The following is a 20979-nucleotide window of genomic DNA, read 5'->3' as shown; positions in this document are numbered from 1 at the left end:
GTAGCTCATCAAAGTACTCAACCCATCGCTCTAATATGCCCATTCTGTCGGAAATCAGATTTCCCTCTTTGTCTCGGCAGGATGAGCATCGAGGTGTATAAGGCATCATCCTACTGACTTGTTGGTAAAACTTCCGCGCCTCGTGCGGTTGCTCCCTGTACTTTTCTAGTTCACAGACTTGTTGGTTCTCCCAGGCTTCCTTTTTCCGTCTGTGAAGTCGCTTCTCCGCTCGACGGAGTTCGTGATAAGTCTCTGCGCGTGCCCGCGTTCTTTGAGAATGCAACATTACTCGGTATGCGGCATTCTTCCGTTCCGTTGCTAGCTTACATTCATCGTCAAACCAGCCGTTCCGACCCCTTTTGCGGCTGGGGCCAAGTATATTTGTGGCCGTATCCATGATAACGTTCTTCAGGTGGTTGTGAAGATCATTAGTTGATGCTTCATCTCCAGGTCCTCTGTTGACTGCAGTTATTGCGGCATCCATTTCCCCTCTTATAGGTGTCGCGGAGGGTTGTGTTGTGGATGGCTTCAGTGTTCACTCTCACTCAGGTTAGATGATTCCCCCTTTTGCCTAAATTTGGTTGCATGCCAGAGGACCCAGAACATGTCACGTTCTACTATCTACGATTTTGCTCGGTCATAAGGAGCCTAGAAGACTCTTTTGAAATCAGGATAAGCATCAGAGAAATGCTGAAGCTGCAGCTATAAAGGTACAAAGGTTTTGTGTTCATTTTATGTAAGAAATCCGTATCTAGCTACAAATCGAACATATTCCTCCATATTTTTTCAAACAGGCATAGATATTATCCTCACCGTAAACAAACGAACTGCCCATTACCGAATACTGAACATGTACATAAACATATATAAATTGATCGTACCCATGTTTCCGATTTACTTCGTGCACAAAAGCATACATATATATGTACATATATAGCACGTATATCGAATACCACTGGTTTAATGTACACACACGTAATGTGTGGAGTAATTGATAGTGATATACAAATAACCAAAAACTAAAAATATTTCTTTGCGACCCTCCATTCATGTGAGCCTACTTTGTTGTGGTATTGACGAATTGATATGTGATGATGATGTCATACACTTTGTAGAATGCACGAAATTCACAAAAAAATGGAAAAGTTTCACCCTCTATAACTTTGTTGCTAATAATTGGATTTTCTTCAAATTGTGCCGTATGTTATCCCTTCCACCAATGCCAAATTTTGTACTTTCAATGAATGATGAACTTAAGAGGGTTACCGGGTAAATTCCCAAAATATGGAAGTATACAAATTAGTATAAATTTTATTCGTGAAAATATCGGAACCGGATGTATTTTGAGGCCTAGATTCCGTAGAGATACACCACTGTGATCTTTTTTCAGATTCTTTGCTTGGATAGGTTCTGAAAACGAGACCTTCTTTGCCTTTTGGGGCACACAATTTGAGCCGCACTCCACTATCTTTTGCCCAATATCAGAAACAAGATCATTTTCGATAGCACTAATCGAGCCCCACTAATCGAAGACAGATTTGATATCTCACATAAACACATTCTGTGAAAAAAATGTACACCCTCTTTCACATATATGAGGAGTCCCTCATCAGACTCAACACAAAATGGCGCCACTGGTTATATGTAAAGGGATTCACAGACCACACCTTCTTACTATATTTCATGACAATTAGTTTAGCCGTTTTCGAGTAAATCGGTTATAACGGACAGACAGACCTGTAAGTAGTGGCCACATCTCCCATCATGTGCGACTCCGGTTGATGAATTGGGGCATGCCTATGTGTTTATGTACTTTTCTTTTCTGACAGTGCATAGGCTAGTGTTTGGTCATCTCTGGTACGTAGACTAAAATAGCTATGTGAAAAATACCCAGAAAATAAAACCAACATGGAAGAAGAGAGAATTAGGCAACTTACGGTGCAGGGCTTGGAACCCCAGTACCGACGGCTTTTGGGAGTGAGCGGGTTCCCGGTCATCGATATCCATCCTCCGCAGTGCCTCGGTGGTGGGCAATTTGGCCACCGTGGCATTCAATGCTACAAGTGATTTAAAGTTGAAGAAAGAGGTGCTCAATCGAAGCAAAACCATGCCAAGAACACCAATTACGAAGGCAAAAAATGAATTGCAAGGAGATCGCTACCCGACTAAGGCGATTTCGATTCCCAACGCATTTGTGAGAGACGGAGGACTACAGGAGAGACTCCGAGACCAAAAAACTGATCCATTCAGGAGAAGTAAAATATAAAACGCAGAAAAGCACATTAAATGCTACGGATGTGATTTGATATTCTGGCTAAGACTCATAGAGAACAGAAAACTGACCCGGAAGAACTATCCGCTGTAAAATCCAGACCGGACATGTTTGCTGAATTGTTCGAAGCGTGCATGTCCGACGGGATATTCCCTACAGCATGGAAGTGCCAGAAACTGGTACTGCTGCCTAAGGCTGGTAAACCTCCAGGTGAACCATCCTCTTATAGACCCATATGTTCTAGACACAATGGGGGAAATGTTGCAGCGGGTAATTTACAATAGATTATCCCCGATCGTCAGGAGCCTGGGTGGCCTTTCAGTTGATTGATTGTTGATGCCACGAAAATGGTTACTGGCTTGGCCGTAAATGCAATTCATGGAAAGGTGAAGAACGCATTTAATTCGGGAACCTTATATCCCCATCCCACCTATCTCGCAGCTATCTGCGAGAACGGACGCTCTGGTACGACACCGATGATGGACCCAAGCAGTACGTTGTCTCAGCGGATATCCCACAAGGCGCACTTGACTCATTACTATGAAACATCATGTACAATGATGTACTTAACCTTCCGGTTCCAAGGAAGGCCACGATGGGGGGTTATGTCATTGATATAGCATTGGTTGTAGTCGCAAAGTATCTAGAGGATGCTGAGTTATACTCTTGCGAAGCTATTAGTTCTGTTAAAGCCTGACCAGAGAGCGCTGGGCTGGCACCTGTGAAGGAAAAAATGGAAGCGGTCCCCACAACAAACCGCCAGAAACGAAATTACACCCGAATTTGAATCGGCAATCACTTCGTCACTTCCAAGCCTACCAGATACTTAAAAGTGATGATAGATACGAAAGTAAGTTTTAAACAACACTTGCCATAAGCTTATGACAAGATATTCACGACGAGTACGGCACTGGCAAGAATAATGCCGAACGTGGGAGGCCCACGGTATACTTGTAAGCTACTTATTGCCAAGGTGGTGAGCTCGATCTTGCTCTGTGCCATTCCTATTTGGGAAAAGGCATTTAGTATATCATGTAATGTTCGTTTACTGAGTGCAGTCTATAGGAGCATAGCCCTAAGGGTGTGTTCTGCCTTCGGAACCGTCTCAGATAAGGATGCATTCGTCTCTTGGCAAATGAGATGACGAGTATATACAATCTGAAGTTAGTCCCTCCTTTGTCGCAGACGAAAAACGCCGAAAAGAAGAGATCTGTAAATAGATGGCAGGAGCGTTAGGGCCACTTGGGAAATAGCCGTTAGGCACCCAGGCTGATCCCTACCATCAACGAGTGGCTGGGAAGTCAACATGGGGAGATTAATTATAATCTTACCCAGTTTCTGACGAGGCATGGAGGATATCGCCAGTACCTTTACTGGTTCAAATTGTACAATGCACTCATTGCCTAGATCCAGGGACGAGAGGAGAAACCTCGAGGAAAGTTTAGGTGGAGCACTGGTACTAGAAAATGTGGTAAAGAGAATATTAACATCGCAGAAGAATTGGGATGCGATCAACTCAATGATTGCATCAATCCAGGGGAAACTGCGAAAAGCGGAAGAGGTGAGGAAAGCGCAGTTACGAACGTCTCGCATAGAAAAGTGAAGAAATAGCTAAAGTGAACTAGCTTCGGCCCGTGATGTAATACCTTATGGTGGAGTCGAGGGTGGTTTTAGTGGATAAAACTTTCATATTCTGGCGTGTCCAGGCCAGAGTCTTTTGAAGATTTCCACCTTTTTACAAAGCCAAAGAAAAAATTCGAACAGACAGGCAGACATTTAATCGATTTTAATAATGTTTTGTGTTTAATAAGGTTTTGTTGAAAGCAGAAAACAAAGAGGACGATTGGAACAGCTTCTTGCGGCAAATTGACCATCTCTATACCTACTGTGGGGCGCTCCATTTCTTGCAGTATAACGTTGAATTTTAAGTTTCAATCTGAGGTTTTGTCAGTGCATTTTCAATATTTTGTACTTTCGAAATATTTTCAGCCCATTACACTGTATTACTATCGTAAATCGAACTCATAAGAGCAGAAGTTGGTGTAACCATAGAAATAATAGACGTAAAAATAATAGTGTTCAAGATCAACAGGTTATACGAGTATGTGCATAATTGATCATGGAACAAAAGTATGCACAGTATATGTATATTAATACTGTTGTTATATTTCATTTTAAATCTGAGTGTAAATAGTCACCAACAGATATTTAGTTTAATTGGCTTCCAAGCAAACTGTAGCTTTGAACTCCAAACTCCAGTTCGTGCAAATCAAAGATCGAATGTAAACGATTTTCCCATCAAAACAGCTAAAATCTAGTTGGCAAATTGTCCCCAACAATCAAACCTAACACAATCACACTCGAGTCAGATCCAAGACATTCATTATCCATGAACGTAGCTACAAATCTGAAATCAAATATTTAGATAGTAACGACGAATCTCGCTTGTTCAGAGTGATATACGCACACAAATAACAATTTATCTTATTTTCAACACTAAATAACTTTCAAGCTCAAACACGGAGCCTTGGTTCAACCAACCTGTTTCGCTCTTATCTCTCACGGAACAAAGTTATAGCTGCTGATGTTTTATGAAAGCACTTTTAGAAGTTATTTTATCTTGCGGTGAACAGTCGGAATTGTTGTCTCTTATCAGGTGAACGGAAAAATCAGCGAATACTGCTAAAGGTGATATGAGCTTGGAAGAGTTTCAAAAACAGTGGCGAAATGACAAGTTCCTGTTCAATTGTGTTTTTTGAAAATCCTGAGGGCGTATATAGCCCTGGACAAATCCTATCCGGAAGAGTGAATCTAGTTACAAAAAAAGTGAAGGCTATAAAAGGTATAAGATTTTTTGTGGTCAGGGGAAAATCAGCCCAATTTTAATTCAAAGCGGTGATCTAAATCAGCCATACAGATCTAAAAGTGAAGATCTATCCGCGCTGAACAACAGTTTAGAAGAATACGAAGTCAGAAAAATAAGTGCAAGCTTTGTCCCAACAAACAATTAGCATTAAGATACTATGTCGTGTGTACGTCAACACTACGTTTCAACTTCAGCACCTATTTGAAATCGGAAAAATCATCTCGCAGAAATTATATAAAACAATTATAATAAAGCTTCCTTGTATGTAAATGGCTCTATTTTTATCAAAAGACGACCTTTCGGATTATGAGAAAACTATTATGCAAATACTAATGGCGTGGAGGTTCCACATTACTCGATAAAAACTATGTGGGTCAAGCCCCTCTCAGTAGTTATTCAATCTCCAGACCTCCGCTGACCGTAATTTCCCATATAATTTACCACACATCGCTGTTTATTGGACAGCAAATGTTATGATTTAAAATTTATAAGTTTGCACTAAGTAATCGAAAGAATAAGAATATTTAAATATTGATATATGTATAGAGGTTGACAATTGACTGAAAACTTTTTAGTTAACTGTATGAAAAGTGAATTTAATAATGTTTAATAAGAGAATGCGGTACAAAATCTTCCGGCACATCATTTTTTCGATTAAAGCAATGAGATAGACCTGTTAATTGAATAGATTGGTTCCGATCTTAATGAGATACGCAAAGAAGCGTAATTTTAAACAACACATAGTAAACAAGTTTAGCACTTCAGGTACGAAATCTACAAATTTTTTATGTATTATAACAATATTTGGGTACCCAATGTGTAGTAAATTTGTAGGAGAAGACAAACTTCAATCTGCAATAACTTCGCTACTGATAATACAATTTCCACTAAACGTCATCAAAGGCTCAATAACCGGTAACCGGTCTAGGCCTGACATAGTAAGGAACTCCAGACATCCCGGTTTTGCGCCGAGGTCCACCAATTCGATATCCCTAAAAACTCTCTGGCGTCCTGATCTACGCCATCACTCCATCTTAGGCAGGGTCTGCCTCGTCTTCTTTTTCTACCATAGATATGGCCCTTATAGACTTTCCGGGCGGGATCATCCTCATCCATACGGATTAAGTGACCCGCCCACCGTAACCTGTTGAGCCGAATTTTATCCACAACCGGACGGTCATGGTATCGCTCATAGATTTCTCTGTTATGTAGGTTATGGAATCGTTCATCTTCATGTAAGGGGCCAAAAATTCTTCGAAAGATTCTTCTCTCGAACGCGTGCAAGAGTTCGCAATTTTTCTTGTCTTCGAATAATACATGGGGCAAGATCATTGTCTTGTACAGTAAGAGCTTTGACCCTATGGTGAAACGTTTCGAGCGGAACAGTTTTTGTAAGCTGAAATAGGCTCTGTTGACCAGTGCGGTTTGTTTGTGGTGTCGATATCTTCAGCATAGGCCACTAGTTGGGTGGACTTAAAGAGGATCGTACATCTTGCATTTACCTCAGCATCACGGATCACTTTCTCGAGGACGAGGTTAAAGAGGACGCATGATAGGGCATCCCTTTGTCGTAAACCGCTGTTGATGTCGAATGGTCTTGGGAGTGATACTGCTGCTTTTATCTAGCCTCGCACATTGGTCAGGGTCAGTCTAGTCAGTCTTATAAATTTGGTTGGGATACCAAATTCTCTCATGGCCGTGTACAGTTTTACCCTAGCTGTGCTATCATAGGCGGCTTTAAAGTCGATGCGCAACTGGTGTTCATATTCCAACAGTTTTTCCATTGCTTGCCGCAGAGATATGATCCTGTTGCTGATTTGCCTGGAGTGAAGCCTCTTTGGTATGAGCCAATGATGTTTTGGGCGTATGGGGCCATCTGGCCTAGCAAGATTGCAGAGAATATCTTATAGATGGTACTCAGCAACGTGATACCTCTATTATTGCTGCACTGCGTGATATCCCCTTTTTTATTTATGGGACAGATGCCAGTTGTCAGACATTGGTTCGCTGTCCCATACTTTGCCTCCATATTTAACCAATTCGGCTGTAATTCCATCGGCTCCTGGCGATTTACGGTTTTTAAGCCGGTGGATTGCACGAACTGTTTCTATGCGTGGTGGTGGCAGCATTTGTCCGTCCTCCTCGACCAACTCGCCGATATTTCTAGGTGTTATGGAGCACTGTGTTGTGAATGGTTTCACTAACCTTCTAACTTGATTGGCCTACATGTTCTGACATTCATCAAGGTTGAGAGGTGGCGGCGTTCGATCAATACGTGGTCAATTTGGTTGAAAGTGGTTCCGTCTGGAGAGGCCCATGTATGTTTATGGACCGCTTTCCGCGCAAACCAAGTACTTTCAACAACCATTTCGTGTGACGCTGCTAATTGAATAATCCGCAGTCCGTTATCATTTGTATTTTGGTGTAAGCTATGGGAGCCAGCGTATCGCCTGAATACGGGCTCCTTCCCTACTTGGCTGTTAAAATCCTCAAGTATGATTTTAATATCATATCTGAGACAGAAGGTCTTCTCCGACTCTGCAGTCTCCTCTGTAGGGGCGTGAACTGTAATGAGACTTATATTTCTAAACTTGCCTCGCAAGCGCTCGCGTATGTTTTCAAAGCCGATAACAGCAGGTTTCATTTTTTGGCTCACTAAGAAATCTACTCCGAGCAGATGGTTTTCTAGATACGCTATAGTATTTGTCCAGCGCATCTTTTGCAACGCTATTACATCAGCCATATATTGGGATAGGGTATCAGCTAGCTGCTGTATGGGGAGCGCACGTTCCATGAGAAAATGCACAAATCGTTATTTCATGTCGTTGTCCGGTTCATCGTTTTAAAGTCCATCCTGTCCGAGGTTCCTTCTGTGGCTTCATAATATCGCTTTTCCGTGTAGGGTTGTCAAACCCCAATCTGGAGGACCAGTTGGAAGAATTCGTCACATTTTTAGGCGCGGGAGACTCGCCTTCATCCTTCTCCGTCTGCAGTTTTCATCAATAAAGAACTCCCAACAATCACCACGTGGAGGTGGGGATAGGGTTTGGTAGTAGAGCTGTTCGTGTTGGTTCAGCAGGCATTTCCCAGGTTTTATGCTGCATCGTGGGTACCAATCCACGTTTTGCCCTGGGACTCATACTACTCATTGAGCGCCGGCAACATGATTCTCCATATTAAAACCTACCTTATTGCAAATTTGCAAAGGATTATTCTGGAATAAACCTAAGGAGTTGTATACAATTGTAATGGACGGGGAAATTGAAACATTTTTTATTGCATCTTCTTTAAGGGGCACAACTCCTGTAAAATTTCCGGAAAATTGATTTTTATCGTATTGCATTTGGATAGTTTATACCTTTAAAAATAGTATTTAAAGCTTTCAAGATTGTGTTTTAAACAGTCTTTGAATTCCAGCCTTCAAGAGCACCTACTAACTTATTATTCGGGTTAGGGGACCTCATAAATAATTATAGTAGTATTAGGGACCACATACACAGATATGTATGAGTAGATAATAATGCGAGAAATTTTTCGCATATTGTTTATATTATATTATATATTAGATTTTTTGATTTACAAATCAGTGCTTTTATCTTTAATCACGTTTTTCTTAAAACGACATTTTTCAAATTTGCTGTTGTTTTAAGTCGATAACAAATAGCGCGATTGACTTGCTTAGGTATTCGGTATATATTCCTCCACACAATGACCATCCAGTTTTTGGATGGAATGAAAAATGTAATTTTGCCCTACCAAAATCAACAAATTTTTGGGAAAAATTGTAATTTTTTTTTAAACTCCGCTATTTTGTAAAATTTTATTTTTTTTTTCACATGGGGAGGTTATTGTATAGTATTGTATAGTATATATTAAAGAGAATAATTGACATTCGAGTTCCATTCATGAAGAATCTACTTCTTCCCTGCCCTTTTTAAGTCTTTGTTTGTAAAATAAAGCAAAACCTTGTTAAAACCGGTTCATGTCTCTCCGTCTGTCAGTCTGTCCGTGTATCCGTCTATCCGCCTGCTCGTCTGTCCATCTGTCTGTCTGTCTGTCACACGCGCTTTTCCCAGGAACAGCGGGCACGAAAATTTGGTGGGAAGATGGCAACTGTGAAGGCGCACATAGTTAAATCTTCTGAAATTACGGGAGTACAATTTGTTCACGGATATCAATATCAAACGAACGATCCCGATTAGTACGAAGCCAGCATTACTTTTGACATTGGTTAGAAACGCGGGGAATACGTGGCGCTGATTGATTACTGATTTCTTTAACGGAGCCATTCTCAGATCATGAAGCTGCCTCCATAAGGTCTCCAGGGCTCGAAATACTCTCCATATCGATATCTACTAAAATTAAATTAATAACAGTATATTGCTATGTTTTAGGGGAAATTGACTAGAAACCACCCTTAAATTCATCGTGGAGTTATAAATTTGCAATAATATAGACTATATTATGAAACATGATATCCACAAGTTTGATCAAAGTTACAGTAGCTCAAAAGTGTCTCTTTGTTGAGGATGCCTGGAGTTCTGAGTCCGTATCCTCTCAATGACGGACTGCCAGCATCGCAACAAAAAACAAGTCGGAATACGGGAAGCTGGCGCTTCGGGTATAAAGGTTTTGTGTGCATCTTATGTAAGAAACCTCAACGCACATTTTTCTATCCCTATATAGGTACAAATCCAACATAATCCTTCATATTTTTCCAAACTACAAGACATACGTACATATTACAGCCATAGATATTATCCTCACCCTATTTCCGAATACTGTACATATATGCATATTTTCCATATTTTCGATTTACTTCGGGCACAAATTCATACATATGTACAAATATAGCACAAACATTAAATACTGCTGGTTTAATTTACAAATATATCTATCTTAATTAGACACTACCCGCAAACTCCATTAGCACGCATATACATTGTATACCTACATATACATACGTCTGTTTGGAATAATTGATATTCATATACAAATGACTAAAAAACTAAAACAAAATAGTTCTTTGAGACCTCATTCATACGAACTCCCTTGGATGTGGTATTGATGAATTGATATGTGATGATGACGTCATGCATGTTTTAGAATGCACCCAGTTTCACTCCCATAACTTTGTTAATAATAATTGGATTTCCTTTAAGCTTGACCAAGTTGTGCGTTATATTATCCCTTACTCTCGTGCCGAATTTTGTACTTCTGGGATGAATATAAGGGGGGTTGCCGGGTAAATTTCTAAAATGTGGCAATATGCTATTATTAACTTTATTTGTGGACATATCGGAACCGGATGTATTTTAAGGCCTAGATTTCGTAGAGGTGCACCACTATGGTTTTTTTCAGATTTTTCGGTTGGATAGGTTCTGAGAACGAGACCTGTTACAATTTTTGGGGATCATATTTTGAGCCCCCCCCCCCCCTTCCCTATGTTTCACGCGATATCAAATATGGAACCAGTTTAGAAAAGTACTAATTGAGCCCTTTCATTTGATACACCACATGGCCACATTTTATGAAAAAAAATTTTACACCCTCCATTCACATGTATGGGGAGACCCCCTTAAACTTAACACAAAATGGCGGCAACAGGCTGTATGTAAAGGAAACAACAGATCACATACTCCAAGTTTCGTGACAATCGGTCCAGCCATTTCCAAATAAATCGGATGTGACAGACAGACAGACGGACAGACATCGACTCGATTCTAATAAGGTTTTGTTTCACACAAAACCTTAAAAATCACTTCGACCTTCAATATAATTGGCACTCATGTCGTATTTGGAGCGATAAATGGAGGGATTACCACCTGTTGCCACTTTCGGTCACACTGCTCCCAGGGTAGAGGTGAAGTAGCGGCTGATAAGTTGCCTCTGCCCTGGACGAAACCATGAGTCAAGATTTTTTCTTGTCAAAATTTTCGTTTCCATGTAAATTTCTTGCAACCCATTTTAAACATTAAAAACCCCACAGTCCCAACAGTCCCAAGTCCCACAGGTTATCCGATACTTCCTAGGTCCATTGTTTACATCGTAGCAGAACAGCGTCGTTTATAACTATTCGCAGCAGATATTTGAGAATGCTAAATTTGGGTAAAGCGTCAATCTATTTTGCTCCATCTCCCAAAATTGAAGTAATCCTTCACGTCAGGAGTAATCTTCGGGCAAGACTTGTTGATCTCCATTGCCGTCTGTACAATTTTCGTTGCCATATTGATCGCATTGACAACACGTCTCATCCTTCGAATCAGAACTGCCTATTTGAGCCCTGAGCCTCCTTTTCTACTGTCGTCATATGCCTATTATAGATGACTCGTTTGAATAGTTTATTGATGCCGTTTACTAGGCATACTCGTAATCAGCACTAGTTTCTTTTGCATCCATTCTGTTGGGAAAAGTCTTCTTCCATTCCGTTAAGTTGGTGCAGTCTGGACGGCCAAACAAAACTTTATTCGAGATGCCGTTTAAGCCTGAAGCTTTATTTTCGGTGATCCTCTCCCGAAGTCCTTGAGGCACGGACTTCCTCCATGGTTGTGATAGGAACTTCATAAGATTTACCTGAACAGCGGGTAGGTTTGCCTTGCTCAGAACTTACGAGAAAAAAGTGTTAATAATATAATATTCCGTAGATAATTTTTAAGTTCTTGAGGGAAACATTTGTCGATTTGCACTTTTTTTAGAAGTGGAAGTCTTCAAGGGCACTGACCTAACTGTCTGTCTTTCTGTTACACCTGAATACTCAGAAATGGCTTAATCTATTGCCACGAAATTTAGTGAGAACATGAGGTCTTTAAATCCCTTTACATGCAACGCGTCGCATGATTTTGTGTTAAGTCTTATCTTAGGCAGAAAACTTTGCCATACTGGCCCAACTGGAGGTGGAGGTAAGAGAGTTAGGATCCAAAATCGAGACACCACCATTCGATTGAAAAATCTGAAAAAAAAAATCGCAGTGATGCGCCTGAATAATCTAGGCTCCGAAACGACCTTGAGTTAATAACAGGATATTACTACACTTTCAAATTTTGTTTCTTCATAGGACCGCAAAATTTCACAAAAATGCACAGCATACTATATGAATAGTGTCCGGATAGCTGAGTGGTTAGAGCACAAGGCTGTCGTACGGAAGGTCGCGGTTCAAATCTCGTTGGTGGCAGAGGGATTTGTGTCGTGATTTGACGTCGGATACCAGCCAACTCAGCTGTGAATGAGTACCTGAGTCAAATCAGGGTAATAATCTCGGGCGAGCGCAATGCTGACCACATTGTCTCCTACAGTCTACTGTAGTGTACCGTTACGGTCTTGAATGAAGTGCTCTAACACATTTCAAGGCCCTGATCCAATATGGATTGTTGTGCGAACGATTATTATTATTATTATACTATATGAATGTGCTTCTCCCGGTATTGTGCGATAAACCTTGCACGCCAGTTATGCATGCCTGTTTGTCCACCTGTCTTTTTTAAGGAGGTGGAAATTTCCAGAGATTTTGCCCTGGCAATGTGCGGGATTTTTACCCACTAAAACCATCTCGACAATTTCTCCGCCCTGTGGAACCATCGTAAAGTATTACATCCCGAGCGGAAACAGCTCTCTAATTAGGTTTCCTTTTTCCAAAAACTGGTTCTCGCAACTGCGCTTTCTTGGTTTGCTCTACTTTTCACCGTACCAATCATGAAGTTGATCGCAGTGCTTCTGGCTGGCTAGTATCATCAGCACCTAATTTACTAGCTTTCTTTTCTCGTCTACCAATCTGGGATAGTAGAAATACGTGTTCTGAGTACTTCGTGAGATCAAGGCATGTTTTGATAATCAGAAGAAATGCAATTCGAACTTTTATTAAACAATGGAAATATCCTCCCGTGAGAAACTTGGTGAGATTATAATAGACTTTCTCATGTTGTCCCAGTCATTCCTTGATGCGAGGAATCTGTCATATTTGTCCAACGACCCTTTCCTGAGCGTTCACTTCGCAACTACCATTAAGTTAAATAAAAATAAAACTAGGTAGCTTGCTCCTACTACAATATATTTTAATAGTTAGTAAATACGTATTTCGAAAGCTGCTTACTTTCTTCCTCAGTACTTAAGCTACCTTAAGCTAGCTACCTTAAGCTATTTACTAACTATTAAAATATATTGTAGTAGGAGCAAGCTACCTAGTTTTATTTTTATTTAGAAGAACTACAAGCATCGGAACGATAACTATTTTACCATTAAGTTACCGGGCACTTCCTTCCATGATATGATTAACAGTTCTGATGCGGGCGTAAATTTCATTTCTTTCTCCGCAAGTGTTTAAAACCACTCTCTAACTAAAAATTACCACAACCAATGCTATATGATCAGCTCTACCCCCACCGTTGTCTACGCTGAAATCGGGAGATTGACTACATCTATTGTACTGGTTGTACATCATGGTGCACGATGTCGCCAGAGACTTCCGTATAAGACTTCAATTGGCCGAACTGAGTGCATTTTCCAAGTCTAAGTTTACCACCATGCAGTGTTTGTAGGTACTACCCTTTCTGTGACTTGTGTCTTCTGTCAAGCTAATAAACAATTTGAAAGGATCACTAGTTGATAAACCTTTACTGAACCTATCCTGCCCTTCAGAAACCGCTCCTTGGCTCTCAACAACCGGGAGCCATCTATCGTAAATGATACACTCCACATTTTCCGCATAGAGTTGAGAAGGCATATGAGTTTACAGGCAACAGAACTAATAACATTTCAGTAGAAATATACATTATTTTGTAGAAAGCTTTCAGCTTTAGCTTTATGATATAGTACATGTTCTATTACAAACGGTTTGCAAAAGTAAATTTATTAAAAACAGGCAAAATGCAGAAGACAACAGATGGGAAACTTTTTTTTGTTATAACTCCAGGAACAATGGCCTCAACCACATGATTTCGTGCTAAAATTAGAAAATAATAGTTTCTAGTTGTCAATCAGATTACTGACTATTACGAATGTGACAAGTTGAATTGGCAATACGGCGTATCAACCTATCGATAAATGTTCCAAAATACAAGATAATAGGCCCAGATCACGTGTTGCTGATCACCTCAAAATAAGGAAAGAGATGGTTCAAAAGTGTACAACCAATTAAATGACACTTGTTAAGCTTTTAAGTAAACGTGGGGGTCACTTTCCATGGGTTGTTTCCATAAAGCAGTATAGAGAAATCACTTATATTTCGAAAGTTGGACATCGAAGGTGGATTTCGCACAGGGTGATAATCTTAGTTTATTAGTATTTATCTTGCCTAAACCTATTTGCCTCCTTCAACTTCAAAGCCATTAAACCACAATCTATGAAAGCAGCGAGTAACATAGCTACACGTTAAGCTTAAGGGGGTCCCCATAAATGCAAAATAGAGGCGTAATTTTCACCGAGGGAATTGCTTTATCCGCACGAAGGGACACGTCTGATAAGAGATCTGGAAACTTTTCGCCGTGCCTTTTTGTCACACACACTTTTCTGAGAAACAATTGTACCTATTGGAATGCAATTTGATGGAAAGGTGGGACCTATGAATCCAGACGCATGTAATGAGTGACATGGTCATATGTTGAGTTTACATGCAAAAGGGGGGGCCGAATTTTCACCTAATATAGACATAAAGGATCTCAAATGAAAGGTCTCAATTAGTACTTTCTAAATTAGCGGGGCAGAAAAAGATCACTTACATTAAGGACAAATTTTCAGAAAACCATCAGCGGTGAGTTTGGTGGAAATCTTACTATTATTAACAAAACTGTAGCAGGTCAAAAGTGCCGTTTTCGCTTTACTTCACCGTAAGGCACTATATAGTATGACGATAAAATGAATAAGTTGACATACTTAGTACATATACACTACGAACTTAATGCAAATAGAAGCATCGAGCACTTAGATACAATATCTACAAAATCTCTCATATCTGAAGCGCCTAGCTTCCGTTTCCACCTTGTCCTTTTACTTCTAACTTCTTTTACTAACTTCAAAACTCTCCTTAGCAAAGCCCGTCCATAGCATACAAGAAAATGAATTTCGTGCTAAAATCAAAGTTTCTTCCAGAGCAGAATTATACTTTGACAATTTTCCAACCCGCCTTAGGCGGTATTCAAGTTTGAACAAAATAGATAGCTTTTATGTTTAGTAAACTATTGAGTTTGTTTCTGTGCCCAATTTCCAACTGAGGTGACATGCAAAAACTAAAATACAAATACAAAAATTAATCTATTATAATTTATCTTATTGGAAGGACTAATTCGCAAATAATCGACTTGTCGTCCCATATTTCAATTAGCACCTCAAAAATAATTGATATTTATATTTTCAGCTGTTACAGTAACAATCCAGGGATATGCCGAAGTCGAATGGACAGGAGAGGAACCACAATCTGGAGCTGATGGGCACAGCGATACTGAAACCATTACCTTCTCAGCCCGGGATAATTATTTCTCAACGCAAACAAATCTTTTCACTTCAGAAGATGGAAATCGTTTCGACTTAATGCCGGGAGAATATGAGTTCGATTTCCAAATCAAATTACCGGATCAGTTGCCTTCGTCGTTCTGTGGAAAACATGGTGAAATCCGCTATGAAGTTGTGTGCACGATAAACAGACCGTGGCGGTTTAATAACGTCTTCAAACACCCTTTCACTATTGTTTCAGCAGCCAACCTTAATGTGAACCCAATATATCAGGTAAATTATTAATAATTGACAATTCAATACATTAACACCCTCGAATAGTGATTGAAAATAATAAATCAAGGGTGGTTTGATAGCAGTTTACATAAATCGATAAAAAGTTTAAAAAAATTCTTTCAGCAACCAGTTGATCGGTCGACCATTAAGTACTTTTCGTTAATATGTTGCTGTGGAGACGGTGGGAATATATTGCTAACAGGATACATTCCTCACAGCGGCTTTGCTCCTGGACAATTCGTGCCAGTTAAAGCGTCGATAAAGAATTTATCCAAAATCGAATATCACGAAGTCAAGATCAAACTGATCCAAATGACCGAGTTTCGAAGTTGCAATCCCCGTCCGAAAAGTAACTATGAAAAAATCGTCGTAACGCTCAAACGATTCGATATAGTGGACCAGTTACCAGAGCGTGAGCTGAATTGCAATCTGTCGATCCCGCCACTTCCACCGTCTAGTTTTAGTACGTGCAATATTATCGAAATATCATATCTTGTGGAGATACAGCTGAAAACGAAAGGAATACACACTAACATGTTTGTTCGCTTGCCTATAACTATCGGTACCGTCCCATTATTCCTTGGAGCTGCTCCTGAATACAGTATTGTGACTAGTCAACCATTGTCCTTGCAAAGAGGTGTCAATGGTAATCAATTTGATGGTTTGCTTCTTACAGGTAAGATATATATACGTAAGTTAAACGTTGTCAATCTTTTCTTCAAAAATTTTAATCCAAACAAAGCAACTTCTAAAAATTCCCTATTAAGTACCGCTTAGTAATAATAAGAACTATTGTGCCCCTTTTACTACTTATAGTGTACCGGTTAACTATAGTATGTCAAGCACGACTATAACCAACAGAAATTTTAGTATATTCCCTACTTTCGAGCATCTCTGGTATTAAGTATTCTCCTAGGTGCCTCACCTTATTTCCAACTTGCCCCAGAGCATGTATTAAAGTTTCGTCACTCTCCGCAGAGAACTGCAGACATTGTAGATACCCATAACTTCCCCAGATGACAGTGGCAAGTCCAGTTAGCATTCCTACTATGGTCCAGAGACACTTCTTGGTGAGGTTTAAACAATTTGAGCTGTTGGGTTGGTATCCCCCAGCGGCAGCCTAAACTGCCCTATTAGGATTCGAGAATTTAATTTAAAGGCAAACCGAAGCGGCGTCAGTAAGGTAGAAAATCCGATTCAGACGAGCCAACTTCGTTACCCAAGGCTGAACACGGGAGATACTTAGTTGATTGATGAAGCTTAGGTGGTTAGCTCCAAAGGAGTCATTCCACTAATTTTCTAATTTCTTGCCTAGTCAAATATTATCTTTTTGTCCTTGAGCACTTTTTTCGACTACATTTATTTATCTTTGTTTTCACTTCACTGCTACCAGATATTTATTTTTCTCAGGCACTGTTGACTCTCCTTAGGTTCGTCTTTACAAAGGCATAAGGGAGTCACCAATTGGCCTAAATAAGTTTGTACGACCCGTTGACAATAAGCAAGAATTTCGAATTGGAAAATGATAAAGATGACACTATTTTCTTCCTCAAAAAATCCAGTTTGAGGAGTTACTTAGCCTCTTTCATTTGATAAATCCTATATAGGTAGACTATTTAACTCCTCATTCGATTTGTTGTTTCGCCTATACTTACCATTGCTTATAATATCCAAATATGTACCCACATCACTTTACGCGGGGCCGTTAAAATTTAACTAGTTCTTGCGAAATACGAGTTACCAAACATCCAGCGACAGTAAGGCCGAAGCAAAGATGATACAGAACGCAGGCAATATGCAGTGCACTTGCACGTAGCTTTCCCAGACCTGAAAAGGAAAGGAAAGAAGGTGATTGCGTCGAACTCGATATAGAGGCACACAAAGAAGTAAGTAACATTAACGGATTTTTTCTCCAGAGCCCTAGTTCTGACTTATATAAAAGTATCCCTACTCCTTTCCTGGCCAACTCGTCCGCTTTCTCATTGCCTTCCATCCCAACATGGCCTAGAACCTAGAGCATGCAGATCTTATTGAGCTCAATGTGTTCAGTCTCTCAAGACATTCCCATACCAAGCCGGACCTGAGTGTTTCGCTGACTGCTTGGCTGCCGGTCAAAGTAGCAATGTACTGCCCCTTATAGCTCCTTTCAAGATTGAAGGAGATACATCTGTTTCCGCCTGGTTCAAAGTTTTCTGTAAAAGAGTCACTACATCGTATATTATACCGACCATCCAGTAAACGATATGCTCGGAGTAGGTTATCGGCTTTGGAAATTCCTTAACGTTCACGCCTCTACAAAGGAGAGTGTCGAATCGAAGAAGGATACTTCGGAACGGAAGAATGTTGCATACCGGGCAATGCTGCACTGACAAAGAACGCGCGCACGCGCAGAGACCTTTCATGAACTCCCTCGAGTAAAGAAGCTACTTCACAGACGGAAAAGGAAGGCTGGGAAAACCAGCAGGTCTGTGAACTCTTAAAGTACAGAGAGCAACCGCACCAGATGCGGAAGTTTTACCAACGAGTCAGCATGGTAAAGCCTTATAGACTTCGATGCTCATCCCGGCGACACAGAGAGGGAAATTTGAATACTTGAATACTCTAATGAATTGCTCAACAACCAAAATATCGACAAATTGGAGGTTCCACCAACTGAACACAACGGACAAATATTGCCACCACAAAGCATGGAAGAAATGGTCCATGTAATTCATCGGCTTGAAAAAACCATGAGCCATCAGAGGCGGATGGAATTAATTGGTTAAATACTATATAGAGGCGCCCAATTACACCAAGCGGTTCATCAACTGATGTTGAAGCTACGAGACCACGAATCAATGCCCGACGACTGGCAATGTGACATTACCTCTTCTTTACATAAAAAGGGAAATATCACGCAGTGCAGTAATTATAGAGGTGTAACGCTGCTGAGCTCGGATAGTCCCATCCGCGCAGAACATCATCGGCCCATGCCAAAGAGGCGTCACTTCAGGCAAATCAGCAACGGATCACACTTTCTCTGCACGGCACGCGATGGAAAAACTGTTGGAATATGGCCATCAATGGCACCACTCTTTCATTGACTTTAAGGCCGCTTATGATGGCATAGTCAGGATAAAACTGTACACGGCCATGAGAGAATTCCGAGAATCCCGACGAAATTAATAAGACTGACTGGGCTGACTCTGATCAATATGCGAGGTCAGATAAAAGCAGCAGGATCAGCCTCGAGACCACCCAACCTAAACAACGGTCTAAAACAAGGACATGCCCCATCATGCGCCTTCTTTAACTTTTAGAACCAATAATATTGCATCCCACTGGTCAAACGACAGCAATAAAGGAGACTACAACTTTGAGACCGTTGAAAATTTATCCTAAATAGGGTCGAAAATCACAACCAATAACAACTTTGACAATGAAATCCCTGCGCGGTTACTAGCTGCCAACAGAGCTCATTTCAGCTTACAAAAACTGTTCGCTTGAAACGTCTCACCATAGGGTGCACAAGACAATGACCTTGTCAGTCCTTATGTATTTCTCGGAGACCTGGGTTCTTACCAAGAAAAATTGGAACTCTTGGCAACGTTCGAGAGAAGAATCCCCCGAAGAATTTTTGACCCCCTACATAAGGATGGACAATTTCATAGCCTACATAACGACGAAATCTATGAGCGATACCACGACCGTGTGGTTGAGGGTAAAATTCGGCTTAATAAGTTGCGGTAGGCCGGTCTCCTAATTCGTATGAGTGAGGATGATCCAGCCCGGAAAGTCTAAAAGGACAATATATATGGTAGAAAGAGAAGACGTGGTAGATCATGCCTGATATTGAGCGATGACGTAGGCCAGGATGTCAGAAAGCTTTTAAGGATATCGAATTGGTGACTTTGGCGCAAAGCCGGGATGTCTGGAGTTCCTTACTAAGGCAGGTCTAGACCGAATACCGGTTGTTGCACCGTTGATGATGGTGATGGTCCAACATACGTTTCCTTGAACCAACGACCTCGGCACGGTACCTCTACTGGTAACCACTTGTTGTTTTTAGCCGTAGGTTATTTCCACGCTTCCATAGTTGCCCTGGATTGCCCGAATTTCTTATCGAAATGGGACCTCATGACCATGTTATCCCTTGGTATCAGTAATTTAGGTGCCACTTATAAAAAATATCTATCTTCCTTCAATTTAAGAAGCTTCCCGCCTCGCTGATACTCCTGGGCATTCTGAAGATCGCCCTCACCGCCTGCATCTGTAGGCAAAGATGGAGAAGAGTTAAGCCCATAAGGAACTCTAGGGATGCCTTTGGGCATGTTGTCATTGCCCAACTGATACATAAGCCAGTCTTTGAAGTCTATATAACTCACAGGCAGCTGTGTTGAGTTTAATTCTCTCTGTCAGATTATTGCGGGGTACGTCCAATCGAAATTTCCGCTTCTATATATAAGGAAACTGCTTTCCTCAGCTTGTTTAGTGTGAGGTAGCAGCCTTTCACTTTTCAAAAGCCCTAGAAACCGCCAACTCTGATTTTTGGAAGCCTTGCTTCGTAATCCGCCACTGAATTTCTTTGACAAACGATATTTTCCATTCTTGAAAAACTTTGATTGATTCCCAACAAATTCAATTCTAATCTCGATGTGTTCCTAATTTGTTAATTGTTAAAATAAGCATTCAAAAATAAATCTGCTATAAATTGATCGTTTAATAAATTTTATTTCAATTTCAGCACCACCGTCATACGAAGAAGCAATGAAATATGGTCCACAGTACATTCGCAAAACAGACGAAACCGAACGTGTTACCCAGACGGAATTCACCCCAAAATATCCAGTATATCATTACTCATCAGAGAATAGTTAATAAGACACTCGATATTTTGAGAAGAACGTAATTAGTTAAAAATCTTATTGTGATATATCCGAATCGTTTATTGTTGAAAGAAAATATATTGATTTTTTGTAAACTAATCTCCGACTTTGCTTTTATGTCGTTTTATAAAACTGTAACTGTAACACTACTCGCTCCAACGAGTATTGGCAGTTGATTCCGCGGTTACCCAATCTGAGATTGGTCGTTTAAACACTCCCTCGCATTGTAATGAAAGGCGAATTGGAATGACCAGAAAGAC

At 40.4% G+C, this 20979-nt stretch overlaps 1 protein-coding gene across 1 annotated transcript; it reads left to right on the top strand.

The window, feature by feature from the left end:
* The first annotated feature begins 4862 nt into the window (after window positions 1-4862).
* On the top strand, window positions 4863-20818 carry LOC119660266 (arrestin domain-containing protein 17-like). Its single transcript, XM_038068725.1, has 4 exons — window positions 4863-5114; window positions 15484-15851; window positions 15978-16530; window positions 20578-20818. Exons 1-4 carry the CDS (start codon window positions 5000-5002, stop codon window positions 20709-20711), a joined length of 1170 nt encoding a protein of 389 aa, XP_037924653.1. The 5' UTR covers window positions 4863-4999; the 3' UTR covers window positions 20712-20818.
* The last annotated feature ends 161 nt before the right edge of the window (window positions 20819-20979 follow it).

Source organism: Hermetia illucens, chromosome 6, assembly GCF_905115235.1.
Source record: "Hermetia illucens chromosome 6, iHerIll2.2.curated.20191125, whole genome shotgun sequence".
In the NCBI taxonomy this organism is placed as follows: Eukaryota; Metazoa; Arthropoda; class Insecta; order Diptera; family Stratiomyidae; genus Hermetia; species Hermetia illucens.
Note: the sequence above shows the minus strand (reverse complement) of the source record. Positions and strands in the feature narration are given on the sequence as shown.